The following is a 25,513-nucleotide window of genomic DNA, read 5'->3' on the forward strand; positions in this document are numbered from 1 at the left end:
GTGAGATAGTCTAAGTAATACCTCACCATGTGTCACATATTGATAGTGAGATAGTCTAAGTAACACCACACCATGTGTCACATATTGATAGTGAGATAGTCTAAGTAACACCACACCATGTGTCACATATTGATAGTGAGATAGTCTAAGTAACACCACACCATGTGTCACATATTGATAGTGAGATAGTCTAAGTAACACCACACCATGTGTCACATATTGATAGTGAGATAGTCTAAGTAACACCACACCATGTGTCACATATTGATAGTGAGATAGTCTAAGTAACACCACACCATGTGTCACATATTGATAGTGAGATAGTCTAAGTAACACCTCACCATGTGTCACATATTGATAGTGAGATAGTCTAAGTAACACCACACCATGTGTCACATATTGATAGTGAGATAGTCTAAGTAACACCACACCATGTGTCACATATTGATAGTGAGATAGTCTAAGTAACACCACACCATGTGTCACATATTGATAGTGAGATAGTCTAAGTAACACCACACCATGTGTCACATATTGATAGTGAGATAGTCTAAGTAACACCACACCATGTGTCACATATCGATAGTGAGATAGTCTAAGTAACACCACACCATGTGTCACATATTGATAGTGAGATAGTCTAAGTAACACCACACCATGTGTCACATATTGATAGTGAGATAGTCTAAGTAACACCACACCATGTGTCACATATTGATAGTGAGATAGTCTAAGTAACACCACACCATGTGTCACATATTGATAGTGAGATAGTCTAAGTAACACCACACCATGTGTCACATATTGATAGTGAGATAGTCTAAGTAACACCACACCATGTGTCACATATTGATAGTGAGATAGTCTAAGTAACACCTCACCATGTGTCACATATTGATAGTGAGATAGTCTAAGTAACACCACACCATGTGTCACATATTGATAGTGATATAGTCTAAGTAACACCACACCATGTGTCACATATTGATAGTGAGATAGTCTGAGTAACACCACACCATGTGTCACATATTGATAGTGAGATAGTCTGAGTAACACCTCACCATGTGTCACATATTGATAGTGAGATAGTCTAAGTAACACCACACCATGTGTCACATATTGATAGTGAGATAGTCTAAGTAACACCACACCATGTGTCACATATTGATAGTGATATAGTCTAAGTAACACCACACCATGTGTCACATATTGATAGTGAGATAGTCTAAGTAACACCACACCATGTGTCACATATTGATAGTGATATAGTCTAAGTAACACCACACCATGTGTCACATATTGATAGTGAGATAGTCTGAGTAACACCACACCATGTGTCACATATTGATAGTGAGATAGTCTAAGTAACACCTCACCATGTGTCACATATTGATAGTGAGATAGTCTAAGTAACACCTCACCATGTGTCACATATTGATAGTGAGATAGTCTAAGTAACACCACACCATGTGTCACATATTGATAGTGAGATAGTCTAAGTAACACCACACCATGTGTCACATATTGATAGTGAGATAGTCTAAGTAACACCACACCATGTGTCACATATTGATAGTGAGATAGTCTAAGTAACACCACACCATGTGTCACATATCGATAGTGAGATAGTCTAAGTAACACCACACCATGTGTCACATATTGATAGAGATAGTCTAAGTAACACCACACCATATGTCACATATTGATAGTGATATAGTCTAAGTAACACCACACCATGTGTCACATATTGATAGTGATATAGTCTAAGTAACACCACATCATGTGTCACATATTGATAGTGAGATAGTCTAAGTAACACCTCACCATGTGTCACATATTTCATAATATCTATGCATGTATACATACTACGTACATATATCATTGTTATTGTCGATAGTAAACAACTCGTCTAAAAGCTAAATCGCTAAATAACATATAACCATGTAGTCCAATATCGAATTCAAATTTACAATTACATATTGGAAGCATATATTCTATATAAGTGCTTCATCATGGCTACGATCAGTTCATTTAAACAAGAGAAGATTGCATCTTAATCAATGCATTAATTCTGGGTCTCGTGGAAATTAGTGTCATACCATACGTTTTGTGAATCTGTGACCTTTAAATTGATACAATAAAAGGTATATCAAACATGGCCGATTATATTGTAAATGAAGCCCCTCCAAAAAAAGAAAACGAGCAAACCTAACACAAGACACGGTCTAAGTGTAATTGTTTTCATTGACCTGTATTATTTGAACGCATAACAGATTAATTAGGATTGGATTATGTTTGATACAATTTAAATACACAGTAATGGATCAATTGATGGAATAGCGCCACAATAACTGTTATGCATTATCACTAGCTATACTGTAATATAACTCCCCTCCCCATCTCACACACACACACACACACACGCGCGCGCATGTATATGGATATATATATATATATATATATATATATATATATATATATATATATATATATATATATATATATATATATATATATATATATATATAACTATTACGCTCTGCCACTGCGGTATAGAGCACTGTCTTAGCAGATTGATACTCACCGAGTTATATATATATATATATCGCCACCTAAGTGATGATCGCACAATGTCACACAAGCTCAATAAGCGAGGGGGGTCATCATGTTTTAGAATTAAGTGATGGGGTCAGCCTGTTTTTGGTTTAACAGGTAGGGGGGTCAGTGACTTTTTGTCGGCCCGATTTAAGAAACCACCGCCCACCTCCCCCCACCCCCCACGTTGGAGAAACTGACCGGTCCCTAAACGTTCGTTTAGGGGGGTGGGGTTGACCTAAACGTTCGTTTAGGGGGATGGGGGTTCCTTTGTTGAGCTTGTGTGAGATTGTGCGGTCGCCTCTTATCCCATACGTGTGTAATTGTAATATTAGCTATTGTTCATGCTTTATGTCTTGTTTACGTGTCATGTAAGGCGTTTATACAGTGTTCATCTGTACATAGACCCCACCCCCACCCCCACCAACCCATGAACCAAATAATTTTCGCATAAGAGAGGCATATACAAGTACTTTCTCATGATTTCCCTTTTAACCATCAAACTGATAAAAATAGACTTTATTGTTACTTCAACGAATGACACCATCATTCTCACTCCATTCATTCCAACGAAAAACATGTAAAAGGCACTCCATTCAATGCATTGCTTGGGACATGACTGAAAACTGTATTCAATGTAATATTAGTACATGGAGACATCACATATGAAATGTACTAACATGCTAACGAAAGAAAGTTAGGAGGGTAAAATATTATGACATTGATACAGTCTAGCAACCACGTCAAGCCCATACCACGTGACTTATATACAACGCTATTTGGAAGGTCATAGTCAGTTATATCACCAAATCTTAGATAAGTTCGCAATATTGCTGTTATGCTTTGTCTTAAAATACAAGTGACACGTACAAGGACATTTAGGTATACATGGTCAAGATAACATTTTGGAAAATCTCCCATGATTCTAATTGTAAATAGTTGAACCATTTCCTTGATATTTGGTTGTTTTTTTGTTAGAAGTGTTTTTTATTGTTCGAACTGGTAGGTAATGTGATACATACGTGTCCACATTAATTTTTTATGAGAACGCGTTCATCATTCGTAGTATGATTTTATGGTTTGGTTCCAAAATTAATAACTCTTACAGGATATCGTGTCACGAGGATACACACACTCCGTGACGTGTCATACTTTGATTTCAATTTAAAAAACTATGTAGACTGAAACCTTCCGCATTAAATATTTCGTATTGAATTCGATGATGACTAGTTTTTGGCCAAGTATAACGCTAGCAGATTGGTCTCAAGACCCATTATTGGTATATCGCTATAAAATGCTCCTAACTGACAAAGCTATCGAAACCATGGTAACGGCACAGCCGACAAAGGATGGCGAGTTTAGGTTCGTCTTATTCACTTGCTGACATTTTGAACAAGAAACTGTAAACCGGGATAATTTGATGCATGTAAGGCCGAGTTTCATTCTTGAAAAGTGAAAATCCGAGGCCTTCATTAAAACAAATATCAGTGCAAAAGATAATGATTGTCTGCTTATCCAAACTGTTTGCACATTAAGATATATGGTATGGCAGTCAATCAAATGTACAAGTGTACGGGTAATACTCTAGCAAAATGCCATAAAGGACACCAAACAAAATATTAGAAAGCTATTTGAATGTGAAGCAGAACGTCACTTTGAAAGATGTGGACAATAGACCATAGAGCTCATTAGTGGAAGGGTTGTTGTCAACAATTGCTAACGACATATTTCACACGAACGCTAATTGAAATATCGATTTGATTGGCATTGCCCATGTTCATTTGCGACACGGTTTTCAATGCAAATAAGCGAAAACGTGAAAGACACGCTTCATATTTTTCTAACATTATATTGTGTTTTCATTGCAGAGACTCTCTGAGAGTTAGTGAAATCTACAGTGGTTAATAACGTTCAGATATGACCAAGCCGAATGGCCGATATCGTAATTATGGCATACAGTAAATAGAAAATATTCATAGCACTCAGAAAAGATACAATACAGTATGACACACACACACACTATGGAGTCTACATTCATAATGGAATGGACAGTTGGGATTCAAGCAATTCATACCACAAATACAATACAACTGATTATATAACTTATCACGGTGTATCTCAAATTTGGGGATATTATATCTATCGCCATAATTTTTGCCTATACTCTCATTTCTCCTACATTTGTACGTAAACTATTTCATTGGATTGGGTACCGCCCTCCCGTGTTCATTGGCGTTGAAATTTATTTGGACACACGGTTGACCCAGTTCTCATCGCTTGTACTTAGATATAATATATTCACCATGTAAATGAGACATACACACTCGCACGAAGTAGACGTAGACGGCGACGACTAAACATGGCGAGCTGACTAGAGACGAACGGTCTAGTCTTATTATCAACATACCCGGCCTTTTCGTATCATTTGTTGCTTTAATGTACAAAAGGGCCAAAGGCCTTAACTTCAACCAAATCATAAAGACGGCTCTATAAATATTTTGTAGAGGTTGTTTCTTTGGTGTGAAGCTGGCAGGAAATAATAGCAGATTTAACGAGTTGGAACTACATTTTTATCATAGACTTGCACTAACATGCTCACTCCACTCCTCGATTGTTTTCAGTCGTGGGTAGGGAATTTGTATTCATCAAACGTAAGTGGTATAAACATACAACACACCAAAATGCGTTCATGATTGCTTGCTTCAGTGATCGTACAGTAAACACACAATTCACACACTATGGCTTTAATTTGCCATTTCAACATTTCTTCTATCCAAAAAATATCTGTTGTGTAGATTTTGTTTGAATTCTTTATTTAGCAATAAATGTATGCAAATTTGACAGTAAATGTCATCATAATCGTTTTCTTTTCTCATTTCGTTGGTATTTTGGCAATAATGAAATAATTGTTTGCACAACATAAAAGACAGTAACGTGAAATAACATGAACACTTCCGTTTCCTCATTATAGAGCTATTTCACTTGTGGATAACACATGGTAAAAGTTATATAATATTAAACATTGTCCACGTGTGAGTTGTTTTGGAGATAACTACTCCGACGTTGAAAAGAGAGATGACTGACCAGGTAGTTTTCATGATGATTATATGGTATTAAGGATTAACAACCCTTGATGGAGTCGATATGAACTGACAATATGAAATGAGATGGTAGACAAACCTAACTGATGGCACACTACATCGTATGGTTCCGAAGAAGTCCAAATGATGTACCAATCTATAAAGATAAAGTTGGCTAGACTGGCAATGCTGTCAGCCACAACTGTATATATTCTGTATTGAGATGTAACAGTTGTGACCATGACAACTGATAGCAATTGTGATGATATTACAGTATACATCACCAGAAGGCATTCTACTGTCGTCTTTGTCGAAGTTATTTAAAACTTAAAAGTAAGCTTCGATGGTGATAGGGTTTAATGATTTGAAAACGTACTGAACTCGAAAAAGTTGAAATTTAGGACAGACATAGTTCATCGCTTCAAATAGGTCGACTTCTGTAACAACATCCTCTCTCTCTCTTGATGACTAATAAGTCAGTGTGTTCATATGAGAGGTTGGAAGTTTGTAATAAAAACATTTATCGAAAATATACATTTCTTAGACAAAATGAAAACAAAATCTGAGAAAAATTCACACAGGTCTGAGGATGTCTGTGTGACGTCACTGTCTGCAATGTTTCACAACATACTTTGTCACAAACTAGACGTGTATTCTCGACAAAATTGAACATTTAAACAGATCTGAAACACATATACAACTATTTTTCACATAAAACACAGATCACAGGATATCATGCCAATATTTTTTCTAAAAATCTGTATCTTACAAAAATGTCGTTTTAAGACAAAAGTTTGTCACTGTACATTAAAGGTAGGTGTGCTTAAAAGCCACTGTTCAATATCCAGTTCGCGATTCCAATTTCTTTTTACATCAACTTGTTCCAGTGATGTAAAATGGACACATATTAGTTGACTTTGAATACTCCCTCATCTATCTCAGCTTGGTATGGAGTCCTAGTCCAATTCCATGCATAATACAGGGTCATGTTATTCACACCTTTCACCGATCTGACCGACGACATACCCACTTCGGGTTATGGCGTTTGATAGAGATTTGGATATTTACACTCCACTCGATTGGTGCTGAAATTCCTGTAAAAACAATTACGACGACAAGGTGAATAAACACTTCTTTTCGTGTGGTCGTAAAAGTCTTTCATCGTTTCGCCAAGATTCACATAATTGATTTCGACGTTGTTCGTTACGACTTGTGGCTATTGGCCTGACACACTCAGCTCAGTCCAAGTGTGTGGGCCCCACACAGTGAACGCTCTATCATCGGAGTTACTTCAATCTCCGTCTATGGATATTCCATGCACCTAACTAAACAAACACCTCTAACCATAATTTGAAACAAATAGAAAAATCACCGCTCTTCCAAACATTCCGCAACAAATTTTGCGCCGAAACCAATCTGTTCGTACAACACGTGTGGAAATGGAATGTTAATTTCTATAAAGAGCTCGGGGTAAAACGCATCTCCAGAGTATATCGTGTTTACATTTAGTATTCGCCGTTCACGCAAGACATACTGCTTTATCTCAACTTCTCACAGCTGCAAGATCGAGTCGAATGGTACTCGGTACATATTTCTAAACATTATATAGTTGAAAGCGAGGGTGAGAAAAGTAACAGAAGGGGGGCAAATAGCATACTTACTGGATGTGTGAGTTGTCGATAAGCTTGTTTCCCATGGCTAACAACTCCTCGGCGAACAGCTGTCTAACTCCCAATTCGTACTGCTAGTGGTTTTCTCTAAATGACTAACCTGCGAGGGTAACAAAATGAACCAATCGTTAGAATTGACGTTTTCCAATTGACAGATTTTAAACGTATGAATGTATGATGTGTATGTACGTCTGGTTTACCGATAATCACTCATTTAGAAACCATATGGTCGCTCGCGTTAAAAAGCCATGCAATCAAACCAATGCGTACATATTGATTTGTCCATACGACACGACACATACAAATCGTTACTGACAATGTCAATCGTAAATACGTAACTCTTTCGAGAACACACGCATTTCCGACACTGGTTATACACAAGGACTAAACCAGAACATATTGATTTCTTCACGCGAATACACTTTTCAATAAAATCACAGTCATTGAGACTAGTCCATTTCACGTCACTGACTACGGTCCGGTCAATGGTACTAGTATCACGATGCATATGGCGAAACGCAGACATGAACTATGGGTAGAAGCAGACAAATTACATGTCCGTATAGCGACTAACCTGTTCTGTTATAACTGTATTTTCAGGTGGTATCGTTCCAAGCGGCGTTCGATTGCTACTCTGCTTTTCCATGAGGGGAGGGGGCGGAGAGTTCCTGAGCGCTGGATGTGTTTCTAGTGCACCTTGGAGGTCCTGTATATAGTCTATAACATGTTGTAATAGTTCAACTTTGCTAACTTTTTCGTTAGGTTGTAATGATGGCACCAAGTCTTTAAGTTTGGAATAACAGTCTTGCATACTGTACGTAAGAAGTCCGTCCAAATACGCTGACATAGGTCCTACTGCAACACTACTGAGAGCGACTGCTGCTGCGGCTGCTGAGGCACTTCCTTTGCAGTTACGAGACGAAACGTCGTGGCTATCTTTCGTCACGTGTCGCAATGACAATGTTGAATTGTGAAGCTTCGAAGGCCGGTTATCTCTCGTTTCCTTCATTGTGTGTGTTATTCCCGGATTCCTTATTTTACAAAAACGGCAGTTATGTGATGGCAGAGAAATCACGGTAACACGGTCTTCCCACACTCAATGCTGGTACAGACTGATAGTGAATCGGTGCAGACGAAGTATATCTGCTTGTATGTATACACAACACGTCCTAATACAGAGTGACGGAGATCAACCAATGAACTCCCACATATGATTAATTACATACAAACACGATGAGAGCTCTGATTGTGTGAGTGACATTGATTACACTTAGCGAACCAATCAGCACGCAGTATGCTCCATCGAGCTGTCAATCAACAATACCCAGGGGGCTGTCTACCCAAACATATGATATCCCTATTTTACGTGGTGTGGGCCTGTCCATTGTGCACGGACCGTGGGATTCTTATTGTTTACTCCTTCATACTACAGCATTCTGAGAGGTGACCGCTACAGCTCGCTGTCGTTCCGATTTTCTTCGATTTTCTTGCAATTCTTCTGGAACACAGATGTGTTTTCCCGCGTCTCACACAGCTGTGAGGTGCGTCCGTTGTGTATTTTTCGCATGACATACCGAATCAGATTTGACAAGTGATTAATTGGGGAAAACAAGCCACGATCAACAACAGCTGCCGCCGGCTCGCTGGCGCCAGGACTGTGACGTCACCCATTCATTGCACACATGAATGCTGTCAGACTGGCGACACTATGGCGGTCGTTATGGAGACGCACACGCCAATCAAAACTTAGCACAAGGGAACCGCGGTTCTTGCAATTACTCAGGGCCTATTCGTCGTGATAAATGGCTTTTTAATTCGCCACCTTCGAACTGTTGTCATTTCACACTTGCACACCTGCAAATTTGCATATTTCCTTCGGCGTTAATTACGGTGTATGATAATAAAATTTACAAACTTCTGGATCATCTTGGGCCAAAAACCTGAAAAATAAAGTTATCAAATATACATAAGTGAATTTTACGTATCCAGTGTATGAATATGCAAGATTATCTTAATGTTGGCTTATTTTAAACTAGGGTATTTGAAGAAAACGTTGTATGATTTTGTGTAATTACTTTTAGAAGGTATTATGAGGAGGACTTTTTAGGGAGGAGGGGTTAACAAAAGTACCTCTTTATTGACTATCCGTTCCTTTCATTGAAATCCCATCTGGTGAATAGAGCTAAGTTCCCACACCATTTTCCATAGTTATTTGCACAGATTTCAAGATTTTTCCCACGATTTTTATCATTGGTCAATAGATGAAATCACAGCGTTGTCTGCTGACCGACTGTTTTGTAGACAATTTTAATGTGCTATGTGCTGAACGTTAAAACGGAGGAGTCTCTAATTTTCCACAGGTGTTCGCAGACATACCGATGGTTTGATGCCATAAGTCACGGCTTTCATGTCTCCACCCACTGACACCGGCGGACTACGACCGGATTTTAAGATTTGACAGCTTTCGTGGCATACCCCCTCGCTGTAGAAACGACGTCACTTCATATATACATAGAAAACATTGCCAAACTCCATCCGTTCACTCTCAGAATAACTCATAAACTCACCCTAAATATAGAATTCACTACTAATCAGTGCTCGTGTTTCGTCAAACTAAATACAAATTTATCAGGAAAATAACTTTTGAAGTTCTTGGGTCAATTTAGCGTGATCCGTTTGATTTCATCCAGGAAAACGAAACAAAATCACCTTGCAGTATAATGTTTTATAAATATGAGTCAACACTACAATGTTTTATAAATATGAGTCAACACTACAATGTTTATAAATAGGAGTCAACACTACAATGTTTATAAATATGAGTCAACACTACAATGTTTTATAAATATGAGTCAACACTACACTCTTTATAAATAGGAGTCAACACTACAATATTTATAAATGAGTCAACACTACACTGTTTATAAATATGAGTCAACACTACACTCTATAAATATGAGTCAACACTACACTGTTTATAAATATGAGTCAACACTACACTCTATAAATATGAGTCAACACTACACTCTTTATAAATATGAGTCAACACTACAATGTTTATAAATATGAGACAACACTACACTGTTTATAAATAGGAGTCAACACTACAATGTTTATAAATAGGAGTCAACACTACAATGTTTATATATATATGAGTCAGCACTACACTCTTTATAAATGAGTCAACACTACAGTGTTTATAAATAGGAGTCAACACTACAATGTTTATAAATATGAGTCAACACTACAATGTTTATAAATATGAGTCAACACTACACTCTTTATAAATGAGTCAACACTACAGTGTTTATAAATATGAGTCAACACTACAATGTTTATAAATAGGAGTCAACACTACAATGTTTATAAATATGAGTCAACACTACAGTGTTTATAAATAGGAGTCAACACTACAATGTTTATAAATATGAGTCAACACTACAGTGTTTATAAATAGGAGTCAACACTACAATGTTTATAAATATGAGTCAACACTACAATGTTTATAAATATGAGTCAACACTACACTCTTTATAAATAGGAGTCAACACTACAATGTTTATAAATATGAGTCAACACTACAATGTTTATAAATATGAGTCAACACTACAATGTTTATAAATAGGAGTCAACACTACAGTGTTTATAAATATGAGTCAACACTACAATGTTTTATAAATATGAGTCAACACTATAGTGTTTATAAATAGGAGTCAACACTACAATGTTTATTAATATGAGTCAACACTACAGTGTTTATAAATAGGAGTCAACACTACACTCTTTATAAATATGAGTCAACACTACAATGTTTATAAATATGAGTCAACACTACACTGTTTATAAATATGAGTCAACACTACAATGTTTATAAATATGAGTCAACACTACAATGTTTATAAATAGGAGTCAACACTACAATGTTTATAAATATGAGTCAACATTACAATGTTTATTAATATGAGTCAACACTACAATGTTTATAAATATGAGTCAACACTTCAATGTTTATAAATATGAGTCAACACTATACTGTTTATAAATATGAGTCAACACTATAATGTTTATAAATAGGAGTCAACACTACAATGTTTATAAATGAGTCAACACTACAATGTTTATAAATATGAGTCAACACTATACTGTTTATAAATATGAGTCAACACTACAATGTTTATAAATAGGAGTCAACACTACAATGTTTATAAATATGAGTCAACACTATAATGTTTATAAATATGAGTCAACACTACACTCTTTATAAATATGAGTCAACACTACAATGTTTATAAATAGGAGTCAACACTACAATGTTTTATAAATATGAGTCAACACTACAATGTTTATAAATAGGAGTCAACACTACAGTGTTTATAAATAGGAGTCAACACTATAATGTTTATAAATATGAGTCAACACTACAATGTTTATAAATATGAGTCAACACTACAATGTTTTATAAATATGAGTCAACACTACACTCTTTATAAATAGGAGTCAACACTACAATATTTATAAATGAGTCAACACTACACTGTTTATAAATATGAGTCAACACTACACTCTATAAATATGAGTCAACACTACACTCTTTATAAATATGAGTCAACACTACAATGTTTATAAATATGAGACAACACTACACTGTTTATAAATAGGAGTCAACACTACAATGTTTATAAATAGGAGTCAACACTACAATGTTTATATATATATGAGTCAGCACTACACTCTTTATAAATGAGTCAACACTACAGTGTTTATAAATAGGAGTCAACACTACAATGTTTATAAATATGAGTCAACACTACAATGTTTATAAATATGAGTCAACACTACAATGTTTATAAATAGGAGTCAACACTACAATGTTTATAAATATGAGTCAACACTACAATGTTTATAAATAGGAGTCAACACTACAATGTTTATAAATATGAGTCAACACTACAATGTTTTATAAATATGAGTCAACACTACACTCTTTATAAATAGGAGTCAACACTACAATATTTATAAATGAGTCAACACTACACTGTTTATAAATATGAGTCAACACTACACTCTATAAATATGAGTCAACACTACACTCTTTATAAATATGAGTCAACACTACAATGTTTATAAATATGAGACAACACTACACTGTTTATAAATAGGAGTCAACACTACAATGTTTATAAATAGGAGTCAACACTACAATGTTTATATATATATGAGTCAGCACTACACTCTTTATAAATGAGTCAACACTACAGTGTTTATAAATAGGAGTCAACACTACAATGTTTATAAATATGAGTCAACACTACAATGTTTATAAATATGAGTCAACACTACAATGTTTATAAATAGGAGTCAACACTACAATGTTTATAAATATGAGTCAACACTACAGTGTTTATAAATATGAGTCAACACTACAATGTTTATAAATATGAGTCAACACTACAGTGTTTATAAATAGGAGTCAACACTACAATGTTTATAAATATGAGTCAACACTACAATGTTTATAAATATGAGTCAACACTACACTCTTTATAAATAGGAGTCAACACTACAATGTTTATAAATAGGAGTCAACACTACAATGTTTATAAATATGAGTCAACACTACAATGTTTATAAATATGAGTCAACACTACAATGTTTATAAATAGGAGTCAACACTACAGTGTTTATAAATATGAGTCAACACTACAATGTTTTATAAATATGAGTCAACACTATAGTGTTTATAAATAGGAGTCAACACTACAATGTTTATTAATATGAGTCAACACTACAGTGTTTATAAATAGGAGTCAACACTACACTCTTTATAAATATGAGTCAACACTACACTGTTTATAAATATGAGTCAACACTACACTGTTTATAAATATGAGTCAACACTACAATGTTTATAAATATGAGTCAACACCACACTCTTTATAAATAGGAGTCAACACTACAATGTTTATAAATATGAGTCAACACTACAATGTTTATTAATATGAGTCAACACTACAATGTTTATAAATATGAGTCAACACTTCAATGTTTATAAATATGAGTCAACACTATACTGTTTATAAATATGAGTCAACACTATAATGTTTATAAATAGGAGTCAACACTACAATGTTTATAAATGAGTCAACACTACAATGTTTATAAATATGAGTCAACACTATACTGTTTATAAATATGAGTCAACACTACAATGTTTATAAATAGGAGTCAACACTACAATGTTTATAAATATGAGTCAACACTATAATGTTTATAAATAGGAGTCAACACTACAATGTTTATAAATATGAGTCAACACTACACTCTTTATAAATATGAGTCAACACTATAATGTTTATAAATATGAGTCAACACTACAATGTTTATAAATAGGAGTCAACACTACAGTGTTTATAAATAGGAGTCGACACTACACTCTTTATAAATATGAGTCAACACTACAATGTTTATAAATATGAGTCAACACTACAATGTTTATAAATATGAGTCAACACTATAATGTTTATAAATATGAGTCAACACTACACTGTTTATAAATAGGAGTCAACACTACACTCTTTATAAATATGAGTCAACACTACACTCTTTATAAATATGAGTCAACACTACACTCTTTATAAATAGGAGTCAACACTACAATGTTTATAAATATGAGTCAACACTATAATGTTTATAAATATGAGTCAACACTACACTGTTTATAAATAGGAGTCAACACTACAATGTTTATAAATATGAGTCAACACTACAATGTTTTATAAATATGAGTCAACACTACACTGTTTATAAATAGGAGTCAACACTACACTCTTTATAAATATGAGTCAACACTACACTCTATAAATATGAGTCAACACTACACTCTTTATAAATATGAGTCAACACTACAATGTTTATAAATATGAGTCAACACTACACTGTTTATAAATAGGAGTCAACACTACACTCTTTATAAATATGAGTCAACACTACAATGTTTTATAAATATGAGTCAACACTACACTGTTTATAAATAGGAGTCAACACTACACTCTTTATAAATATGAGTCAACACTACACTCTATAAATATGAGTCAACACTACACTCTTTATAAATATGAGTCAACACTACAATGTTTATAAATATGAGTCAACACTACACTCTTTATAAATATGAGTCAACACTACACTCTTTATAAATATGAGTCAACACTACAATGTTTATAAATATGAGTCAACACTACAATGTTTATAAATATGAGTCAACACGACAATGTTTTATAAATATGAGTCAACACTACAATGTTTATAAATAGGAGTCAACACTACAATGTTTATAAATATGAGTCAACACTACAATGTTTATAAATATGAGTCAACACTACACTCTTTATAAATAGGAGTCAACACTACACTCTTTATAAATATGAGTCAACACTACAATGTTTATAAATATGAGTCAACACTACACTCTTTATAAATATGAGTCAACACTACACTCTTTATAAATATGAGTCAACACTACAATGTTTATAAATATGAGTCAACACTACAATGTTTATAAATAGGAGTCAACACTACACTCTTTATAAATATGAGTCAACACTACAATGTTTATAAATATGAGTCAACACTATAATGTTTATAAATATGAGTCAACACTATAATGTTTATAAATATGAGTCAACACTACACTGTTTATAAATATGAGTCAACACTACACTCTTTATAAATAGGAGTCAACACTACAATGTTTATAAATAGGAGTCAACACTATAATGTTTATAAATATGAGTCAACACTACAATGTTTATAAATATGAGTCAACACTACAATGTTTATAAATATGAGTCAACACTACACTCTTTATAAATAGGAGTCAACACTACAATGTTTATAAATATGAGTCAACACTACAATGTTTATAAATATGAGTCAACACGACAATGTTTATAAATATGAGTCAACACTACAATGTTTATAAATATGAGTCAACACTACACTCTTTATAAATAGGAGCCAACACTACAATGTTTATAAATATGAGTCAACACTACAATGTTTATAAATATGAGTCAACACGACAATGTTTATAAATATGAGTCAACACTACAATGTTTATAAATATGAGTCAACACTACACTCTTTATAAATAGGAGTCAACACTACAATGTTTATAAATATGAGTCAACACTACAATGTTTATAAATAGGAGTCAACACTACAATGTTTATAAATAGGAGTCAACACTACACTCTTTATAAATAGGAGTCAACACTACAATGTTTATAAATAGGAGTCAACACTACAATGTTTATAAATAGGAGTCAACACTACAATGTTTATAAATAGGAGTCAACACTACAATGTTTATAAATAGGAGTCAACACTACACTCTTTATAAATAGGAGTCAACACTACAATGTTTATAAATAGGAGTCAACACTACAATGTTTATAAATAGGAGTCAACACTACAATGTTTATAAATAGGAGTCAACACTACAATGTTTATAAATAGGAGTCAACACTACACTCTTTATAAATAGGAGTCAACACTACAATGTTTATAAATAGGAGTCAACACTACAATGTTTATAAATAGGAGTCAACACTACACTCTTTATAAATAGGAGTCAACACTACAATGTTTATAAATAGGAGTCAACACTACAATGTTTATAAATAGGAGTCAACACTACAATGTTTATAAATAGGAGTCAACACTACAATGTTTATAAATAGGAGTCAACACTACACTCTTTATAAATAGGAGTCAACACTACAATGTTTATAAATAGGAGTCAACACTACAATGTTTATAAATAGGAGTCAACACTACACTCTTTATAAATAGGAGTCAACACTACAATGTTTATAAATAGGAGTCAACACTACAATGTTTATAAATAGGAGTCAACACTACAATGTTTATAAATAGGAGTCAACACTACAATGTTTATAAATAGGAGTCAACACTACACTCTTTATAAATAGGAGTCAACACTACAATGTTTATAAATAGGAGTCAACACTACAATGTTTATAAATAGGAGTCAACACTACAATGTTTATAAATAGGAGTCAACACTACAATGTTTATAAATATGAGTCAACACTACACTCTTTATAAATATGAGTCAACACTACAATGTTTATAAATATGAGTCAACACTACACTCTTTATAAATATGAGTCAACACTACAATGTTTATATATATGAGTCAACACTATAATGTTTATAAATATGAGTCAACACTACACTGTTTATAAATATGAGTCAACACTATAGTGTTTTATAAATATGAGTCAACACTATAGTGTTTTATAAATATGAGTCAACACTATAGTGTTTTATAAATATGAGTCAACACTACACTCTTTATAAATATGAGTCAACACGACAATGTTTATAAATATGAGTCAACACTACACTGTTTATAAATAGGAGTCAACACTATAATGTTTATAAATATGAGTCAACACTACAATGTTTATAAATATGAGTCAACACTACAATGTTTATAAATATGAGTCAACACTATAATGTTTATAAATATGAGTCAACACTACACTCTTTATAAATAGGAGTCAACACGACAATGTTTATATATATATGAGTCAACACTACACTGTTTATAAATATGAGTCAACACTATAGTGTTTTATAAATATGAGTCAACACTATAGTGTTTTATAAATATGAGTCAACACTATAGTGTTTTATAAATATGAGTCAACACTATACTGTTTATAAATGAGTCAACACTACACTCTTTATAAATATGAGTCAACACTACAATGTTTATATATATGAGTCAACACTACAATGTTTATAAATATGAGTCAACACTACAATGTTTATATATATGAGTCAACACTACAATGTTTATATATATGAGTCAACACTACAATGTTTATAAATAGGAGTCAACACTACAATGTTTATATATATGAGTCAACACTACAATGTTTATAAATATGAGTCAACACTACAATGTTTATATATATGAGTCAACACTACAATGTTTATAAATATGAGTCAACACTACAATGTTTATAAATATGAGTCAACACTACACTCTTTATAAATATGAGTCAACACGACAATGTTTATAAATAGGAGTCAACACTACAATGTTTATAAATAGGAGTCAACACTATACTGTTTATAAATATGAGTCAACACGACAATGTTTATAAATAGGAGTCAACACTACAATGTTTATAAATATGAGTCAACACTACAATGTTTATTAATAGGAGTCAACACTACAATGTTTATAAATATGAGTCAACACTACAATGTTTATAAATAGGAGTCAACACTACAATGTTTATAAATATGAGTCAACACGACAATGTTTATAAATAGGAGTCAACACTACACTCTATAAATATGAGTCAACACTACACTCTTTATAAATATGAGTCAACACTACACTGTTTATAAATATAAGTCAACACTACACTCTTTATAAATATGAGTCAACACTACACTGTTTATAAATATGAGTCAACACTACACTCTATAAATATGAGTCAACACTACACTCTTTATAAATATGAGTCAACACTACAATGTTTATAAATATAAGTCAACACTACACTCTTTATAAATATGAGTCAACGCTACAATGTTTATAAATATGAGTCAACACTACACTCTTTATAAATATGAGTCAAACACTACACTCTTTATAAATATGAGTCAACACTACACTCTTTATAAATATGAGTCAACACTACAATGTTTATATATATGAGTCAACACTATAATGTTTATAAATATGAGTCAACACTACACTCTATATAAATATGAGTCAACACTACAATGTTTATAAATATGAGTCAACACTACACTCTTTATAAATATGAGTCAACACTACACTCTTTATAAATATGAGTCAACACTACACTGTTTATAAATATGAGTCAACACTACAATGTTTATAAATATGAGTCAACACTACAATGTTTATAAATATGAGTCAACACTACACTCTTTATAAATATGAGTCAACACTACAATGTTTATAAATATGAGTCAACACTACACTCTTTATAAATATGAGTCAACACTACAATGTTTATAAATATGAGTCAACACTACAATGTTTATAAATATGAGTCAACACTACAATGTTTATAAATATGAGTCAACACTACAATGTTTATAAATATGAGTCAACACTACAATGTTTATAAATATGAGTCAACACTATACTGTTTATAAATATGAGTCAACACTATACTGTTTATAAATATGAGTCAACACTACACTCTTTATAAATATGAGTCAACACTACAATGTTTATAAATATGAGTCAACACTACACTCTTTATAAATAGGAGTTAACACTATACTGTTTATAAATATGAGTCAACACTACACTGTTTATAAATATGAGTCAACACTACACTCTTTATAAATATGAGTCAACACTACAATGTTTATAAATAGGAGTCAACACTACAATGTTTATAAATATGAGTCAACACTATACTGTTTATAAATGAGTCAACACTACACTCTTTATAAATATGAGTCAACACTACAATGTTTATAAATATGAGTCAACACTACACTCTTTATAAATATGAGTCAACACTACACTCTTTATAAATATGAGTCAACACTATAATGTTTATAAATATGAGTCAACACTACAATGTTTATTAATATGAGTCAACACTACACTGTTTATAAATATGAGTCAACACTATACTGTTTATAAATATGAGTCAACACTATAATGTTTATAAATATGAGTCAACACTACAATGTTTATAAATATGAGTCAACACTACAATGTTTATAAATATGAGTCAACACTACACTCTATAAATATGAGTCAACACTACACTCTTTATAAATATGAGTCAACACTACAATGTTTATAAATATGAGTCAACACTACAATGTTTATAAATAGGAGTCAACACTACACTCTATAAATATGAGTCAACACTACACTCTTTATAAATATGAGTCAACACTACAATGTTTATAAATATGAGTCAACACTACAATGTTTATAAATAGGAGTCAACACTACACTCTTTATAAATATGAGTCAACACTACAATGTTTATAAATAGGAGTCAACACTACAATGTTTATAAATATGAGTCAACACTACACTCTTTATAAATATGAGTCAACACTACAATGTTTATAAATAGGAGTCAACACTACACTCTTCATAAATATGAGTCAACACTACACTCTTTATAAATATGAGTCAACACTATAATGTTTATAAATATGAGTCAACACTATAATGTTCATAAATATGAGTTAACACTTTAATGTTTATAAATATGAGTCAACACTACAATGTTTATAAATATGAGTCAACACTACAATGTTTATAAATATGAGTCAACACTACACTGTTTATAAATATGAGTCAACACTACAATGTTTATATATATGAGTCAACACTACACTCTTTATAAATAGGAGTTAACACTATACTGTTTATAAATAGGAGTCAACACTACAATGTTCATAAATATGAGTCAACACTACAATGTTTATATATATGAGTCAACACTACACTCTTTATAAATATGAGTCAACACTACAATGTTTATAAATATGAGTCAACACTACAATGTTTATAAATATGAGTCAACACTATACTGTTTATAAATGAGTCAACACTACACTCTTTATAAATATGAGTCAACACTACAATGTTTATAAATAGGAGTCAACACTACAATGTTTATAAATATGAGTCAACACTATACTGTTTATAAATAGGAGTTAACACTATACTGTTTATAAATAGGAGTCAACACTACAATGTTTATAAATATGAGTCAACACTACAATGTTTATATATATGAGTCAACACTACACTCTTTATAAATATGAGTCAACACTACAATGTTTATAAATAGGAGTCAACACTACAATGTTTATAAATATGAGTCAACACTATACTGTTTATAAATGAGTCAACACTACACTCTTTATAAATATGAGTCAACACTACAATGTTTATAAATATGAGTCAACACTACACTGTTTATAAATATGAGTCAACACTACAATGTTTATAAATATGAGTCAACACTATAATGTTTATAAATATGAGTCAACACTACACTCTATAAATATGAGTCAACACTACAATGTTTATTAATATGAGTCAACACTACACTGTTTATAAATATGAGTCAACACTATACTGTTTATAAATATGAGTCAACACTATAATGTTTATAAATATGAGTCAACACTACAATGTTTATAAATATGAGTCAACACTACAATGTTTATAAATATGAGTCAACACTACACTCTATAAATATGAGTCAACACTACACTCTTTATAAATATGAGTCAACACTACAATGTTTATAAATATGAGTCAACACTACAATGTTTATAAATATGAGTCAACACTACACTCTATAAATATGAGTCAACACTACACTCTTTATAAATATGAGTCAACACTACAATGTTTATAAATATGAGTCAACACTACAATGTTTATAAATAGGAGTCAACACTACACTCTTTATAAATATGAGTCAACACTACAATGTTTATAAATAGGAGTCAACACTACAATGTTTATAAATATGAGTCAACACTACAATGTTTATAAATAGGAGTCAACACTACACTCTTTATAAATATGAGTCAACACTACAATGTTTATAAATAGGAGTCAACACTACACTCTTTATAAATATGAGTCAACACTACACTGTTTATAAATATGAGTCAACACTACACTCTTTATAAATATGAGTCAACACTATAATGTTTATAAATATGAGTCAACACTATAATGTTCATAAATATGAGTTAACACTTTAATGTTTATAAATATGAGTCAACACTACAATGTTTATAAATATGAGTCAACACTACAATGTTTATATATATGAGTCAACACTACACTCTTTATAAATATGAGTCAACACTACAATGTTTATATATGAGTCAACACTACAATGTTTATAAATATGAGTCAACACTATAATGTTTATAAATATGAGTCAACACTATAATGTTCATAAATATGAGTTAACACTTTAATGTTTATAAATATGAGTCAACACTACAATGTTTATAAATATGAGTCAACACTACAATGTTTATAAATATGAGTTAACACTACACTCTATAAATATGAGTCAACACTACAATGTTTATAAATAGGAGTCAACACTACAATGTTTATAAATATGAGTCAACACTACACTCTTTATAAATATGAGTCAACACTACACTCTTTATAAATATGAGTCAACACTACACTCTTTATAAATATGAGTCAACACTACAATGTTTATAAATATGAGTCAACACTACACTCTTTATAAATAGGAGTCAACACTACAATGTTTATAAATATGAGTCAACACTACAATGTTTATAAATAGGAGTCAACACTACAATGTTTATAAATATGAGTCAACACTACACTCTTTATAAATATGAGTCAACACTACACTCTTTATAAATATGAGTCAACACTACAATGTTTATAAATATGAGTCAACACTACAATGTTTATAAATAGGAGTCAACACTACAATGTTTATAAATATGAGTCAACACTACAGTGTTTATAAATAGGAGTCAACACTACAGTGTTTATAAATAGGAGTCAACACTACAATGTTTATAAATATGAGTCAACACTACAGTGTTTATAAATAGGAGTCAACACTACAATGTTTATAAATATGAGTCAACACTACAGTCTGGCTGGTAGTAATAACAATCAGATTTAAAACTAAATGCCAATTGTAAGGGCAAACCATAAGTTTTTTATTTTGTTCCTACACGCATTGCTGGAACGCAAAATTCTAAAGTATAGCTTTTATACATGGTGCATCCCCTTAATTGGAAAATTAGTTACTTAGTATATGAAACTATATGACATTTGAAGTTGCATACTTAGTATATTGCCTAATTATCGAAGAATAATTAATTATGCAAATAAATCATTAAGATTAGAGCTACATCAATAAGCTTTAAAAGACAGGTACACTTTTACCATCAATACAAGTACTAAATTATCTGAAGTTTAAAGGCTGCATTCTATTAAAGATATCGCCAAATTATCAAAGTTGGTCATTTATGCAAATTAAACATAATTTAAAAACTACGTAAAAAAATATATCAACCACGTTTGCATTAATGTATGTACCTAATTGTGTGAAAGTTTGTGCTTTGTTATGTTTGATTAATGATGTACCCATGTACGAAATTCAACCTTGCATTTTAATATATGGTCTAATTATCAAAGGCCATTAACTATGCAAATAATTTACTATCAAAAATTATGACAAATATGCACTTTGTTATTTTCAACGAGTTCAAGAAGTGGTCTAATTGCCAAAAACCGATAATTTATGCAAATAATTAATTAAAACTAAAAGATACGTCAAGAAACTTCATAGGATATGTGCACTTTATTATGGTTGATATGGTTGATATATGTACCAAATTATATGAAATTTGTAGTTTGCAGTCTTATAGCCAAATCATAGAAAATAATTTAGTATGCAAATGAATCATTTAAACTAAAAACTATGCCAACAGGCTTTTTAGGATATGTGTGCAGTTTAGACCAAGTCAGTATTAGCTATTGCAACTTTGCCATCAACACTAATTTACAGTTTAGACCAAGTTAAAGTCAGTATTTGCTGTCGCAACTATGCTATCAACACTAATTTCCAGTTTAGACTAAGTCAGTATTAGCCATTGCAACTTTGCTATCAACACTAATGTACAGTTTAGACTAAGTCAGCATTGCAACTTTGAAACGGTATACCACATGACACTACAGGAACACTCCAACTGGTAGTACTACAGTATACTACATACACCTTTATAAATGCCCTCGTTTTGATTGTATTTCACAAGCTATCCACAAAGTTGAAATATGTTATTGTTTTCATCTAGTGCCGCTATCCACAAAGTTGAAATATGTTACTGTTTTCATCTAGTGCCGCTAAAACGTCTGGTTTTTTCCGATACACTTAGACCCTAGTTACTATTATGGTGATGAATGGACATAACATCATGCACGTATCGATCGTTACATAGCTATTACAAGTACAAATGAGGTTTTCAAGTTTGAAGTGTTTACCGTCTACGATTGATTAAATCAGAAAAAATGACATTCTTTTGAAGAAATACTGCAAATTAAAGGTATGTTATGAAACGTTGGTGTATAAACTTTGTCACTGTCGTAAAGGGGTATGTTATGAATGTTGATATATAAAGTTTGTCACTGTCGTAAAGGGGTATGTTATGAAATATTGGCGTGTTGGCGAAAATAAATTACCCATTCCGATCGTGATGTATTATGTATTAAAACTCTAAGAAAAGATAGAATTATGTGATTGATATATTTGGAGTCGCTGTCCCAATTAGTTGTTTAGAGACAAATTCTATCACTTTTGTTGTTCGTTGACGTCTAAAAGAGTTTTGTCTCGATTCCCGTTAACTTAAAGATTTAATAAAGAGCGGTGTAATGAACTGATCTCTGACAGCATTGAAACAATGCTCATCAAATTCCACGATCCTCTATCACGATTGTTTCATTGCGGTGACCTTTCACCTCGCCCCTCTCGGGAGACGTACTCTCAAACAACAAAGAAGTTGAATTCAATTGAAAAAATAACTTTAGCAGATTAAACTACAAAGACTAACCGACACGACCTAGATGGTACAAAACTATCTCAACAAATTACGATATTTTCGTCCAGATCAAAAATTGTCCGTTGACCTCTTATATCGTTTTTGATACCATTGTCATGCATTCGTAATTACCCAAACACGGTAATTACAAATTCATGGCACCATGCATATAAACCACAGGCACTTGTTTCCCGATATATGTCTCACAATATGATGGCGCAAGTTCACTAACCGCGTTGTTAATTTCGCGATGAATGAACTTGCGCCATCACAGAAGCAAGTTTAATTTTACGCCTTTCATATATAGTTGGCTAAACATGTCTATATTATTGATATTTTATTGTATTCTGATAGAAATATTCTGGGACATATCTCGGGAAACAAGTGCCAGTGATATAAACCATAGTTGTCAAAATTTTAATGTATGTGTGTGTATGTATGTATGTATGTATGTATGTATGTATGTATGTATATATGTATGTATGTATGAATGTATGTATGTATGTATGTATGTATGTACGTATGTACGTACGTACGTATGTATGTATGTATGTATGTATGTATGTATGTATGTACAATGTATGTATGTATGTATGTATGTATGTATGTATGTATGTGTGTATGTATGTATGTATGTATGTATGTATGTATGTGTGTATGTATGTATGTATGTATGTATGAATGTATGTATGTATGTATGTATGTATGTATGTATGTATGTATGTATGTATGTATGTGCGTGTATGTATGTACATGTATGTATGTGTGTATGCATGTATGTATGTATGTATGTTTGTATGTTTGAATGTATGTGTGTATATATGTATGTGTGTATATGTATGTATGTATGTATGTGTGTATGTATGTATGTATGTATGTATGTATGTGTGTGTATGTATGTATGTGTGTGTATGTGTGAATATGTATGTATGTATGTATGTATGTATGTATGTATGTATGTATGTATGTATGTAGGTAGGTAGGTAGGTAGGTATGTATGTGTGTGTATGTGTATGGATGGATGGATGGATGGATGGATGGATGGCTATATGGATGGATGGACGGATGTATGGGTGGCGGTGTTTGTAATTATTTATTTTGCAAATGTGCTCGTTAATTCAGTGCAGCTATACAATTTTTTGTTTTGTTTCTTCATAAAAAATATTAGTAGTGTCCACTTCTCGAGAAATCGAAACAGCACATCAACATCAACAATTCATTAATTGTTATAAATTCTTTATACATTTTAAATCGATTCATTGGTAAATGCGTAATTCCATTTTTTTTTATATTATCAAGTGCACTCACTTCATAATTTAGACAGGTAACCATGAAACACACGTGTCGAAGGTGATGAAATGCTAGTACTGTACATGTAGTATGTCTTTGTTGGCGAGAAGTGTCGATGAAATTACAAAATAAAAGAATTATATTAAATGAAACAAACAAACAAAACAGAATTATGGATTAAGATAAATTATAACTATT

The 25,513-nt window shown here is 32.2% G+C and overlaps 1 protein-coding gene across 1 annotated transcript in view; it reads right to left on the reverse strand.

Annotated features, from left to right (window-relative positions):
* Nucleotides 1–5,427: 5,427 nt before the first annotated feature.
* Nucleotides 5,428–25,513, reverse strand: part of LOC144445570 (DNA-binding protein inhibitor ID-2-like) — a 20,598-nt gene continuing 512 nt past the window's right edge. The window contains exons 2-4 of the mRNA XM_078135177.1: nucleotides 7,920–9,285; nucleotides 7,337–7,445; nucleotides 5,428–6,769 (exon numbers count right to left, since the gene is read on the reverse strand). Coding sequence (XP_077991303.1) covers nucleotides 7,374–7,445; nucleotides 7,920–8,354 — 507 coding nt within the window. The 5' untranslated portion in view covers nucleotides 8,355–9,285 and the 3' untranslated portion in view covers nucleotides 5,428–6,769; nucleotides 7,337–7,373. The remainder of the gene's footprint in view (nucleotides 6,770–7,336; nucleotides 7,446–7,919; nucleotides 9,286–25,513) is intronic.

Source organism: Glandiceps talaboti, chromosome 14 (genome assembly GCF_964340395.1).
Source record: "Glandiceps talaboti chromosome 14, keGlaTala1.1, whole genome shotgun sequence".
NCBI lineage: Eukaryota > Metazoa > Hemichordata > Enteropneusta > Spengelidae > Glandiceps > Glandiceps talaboti.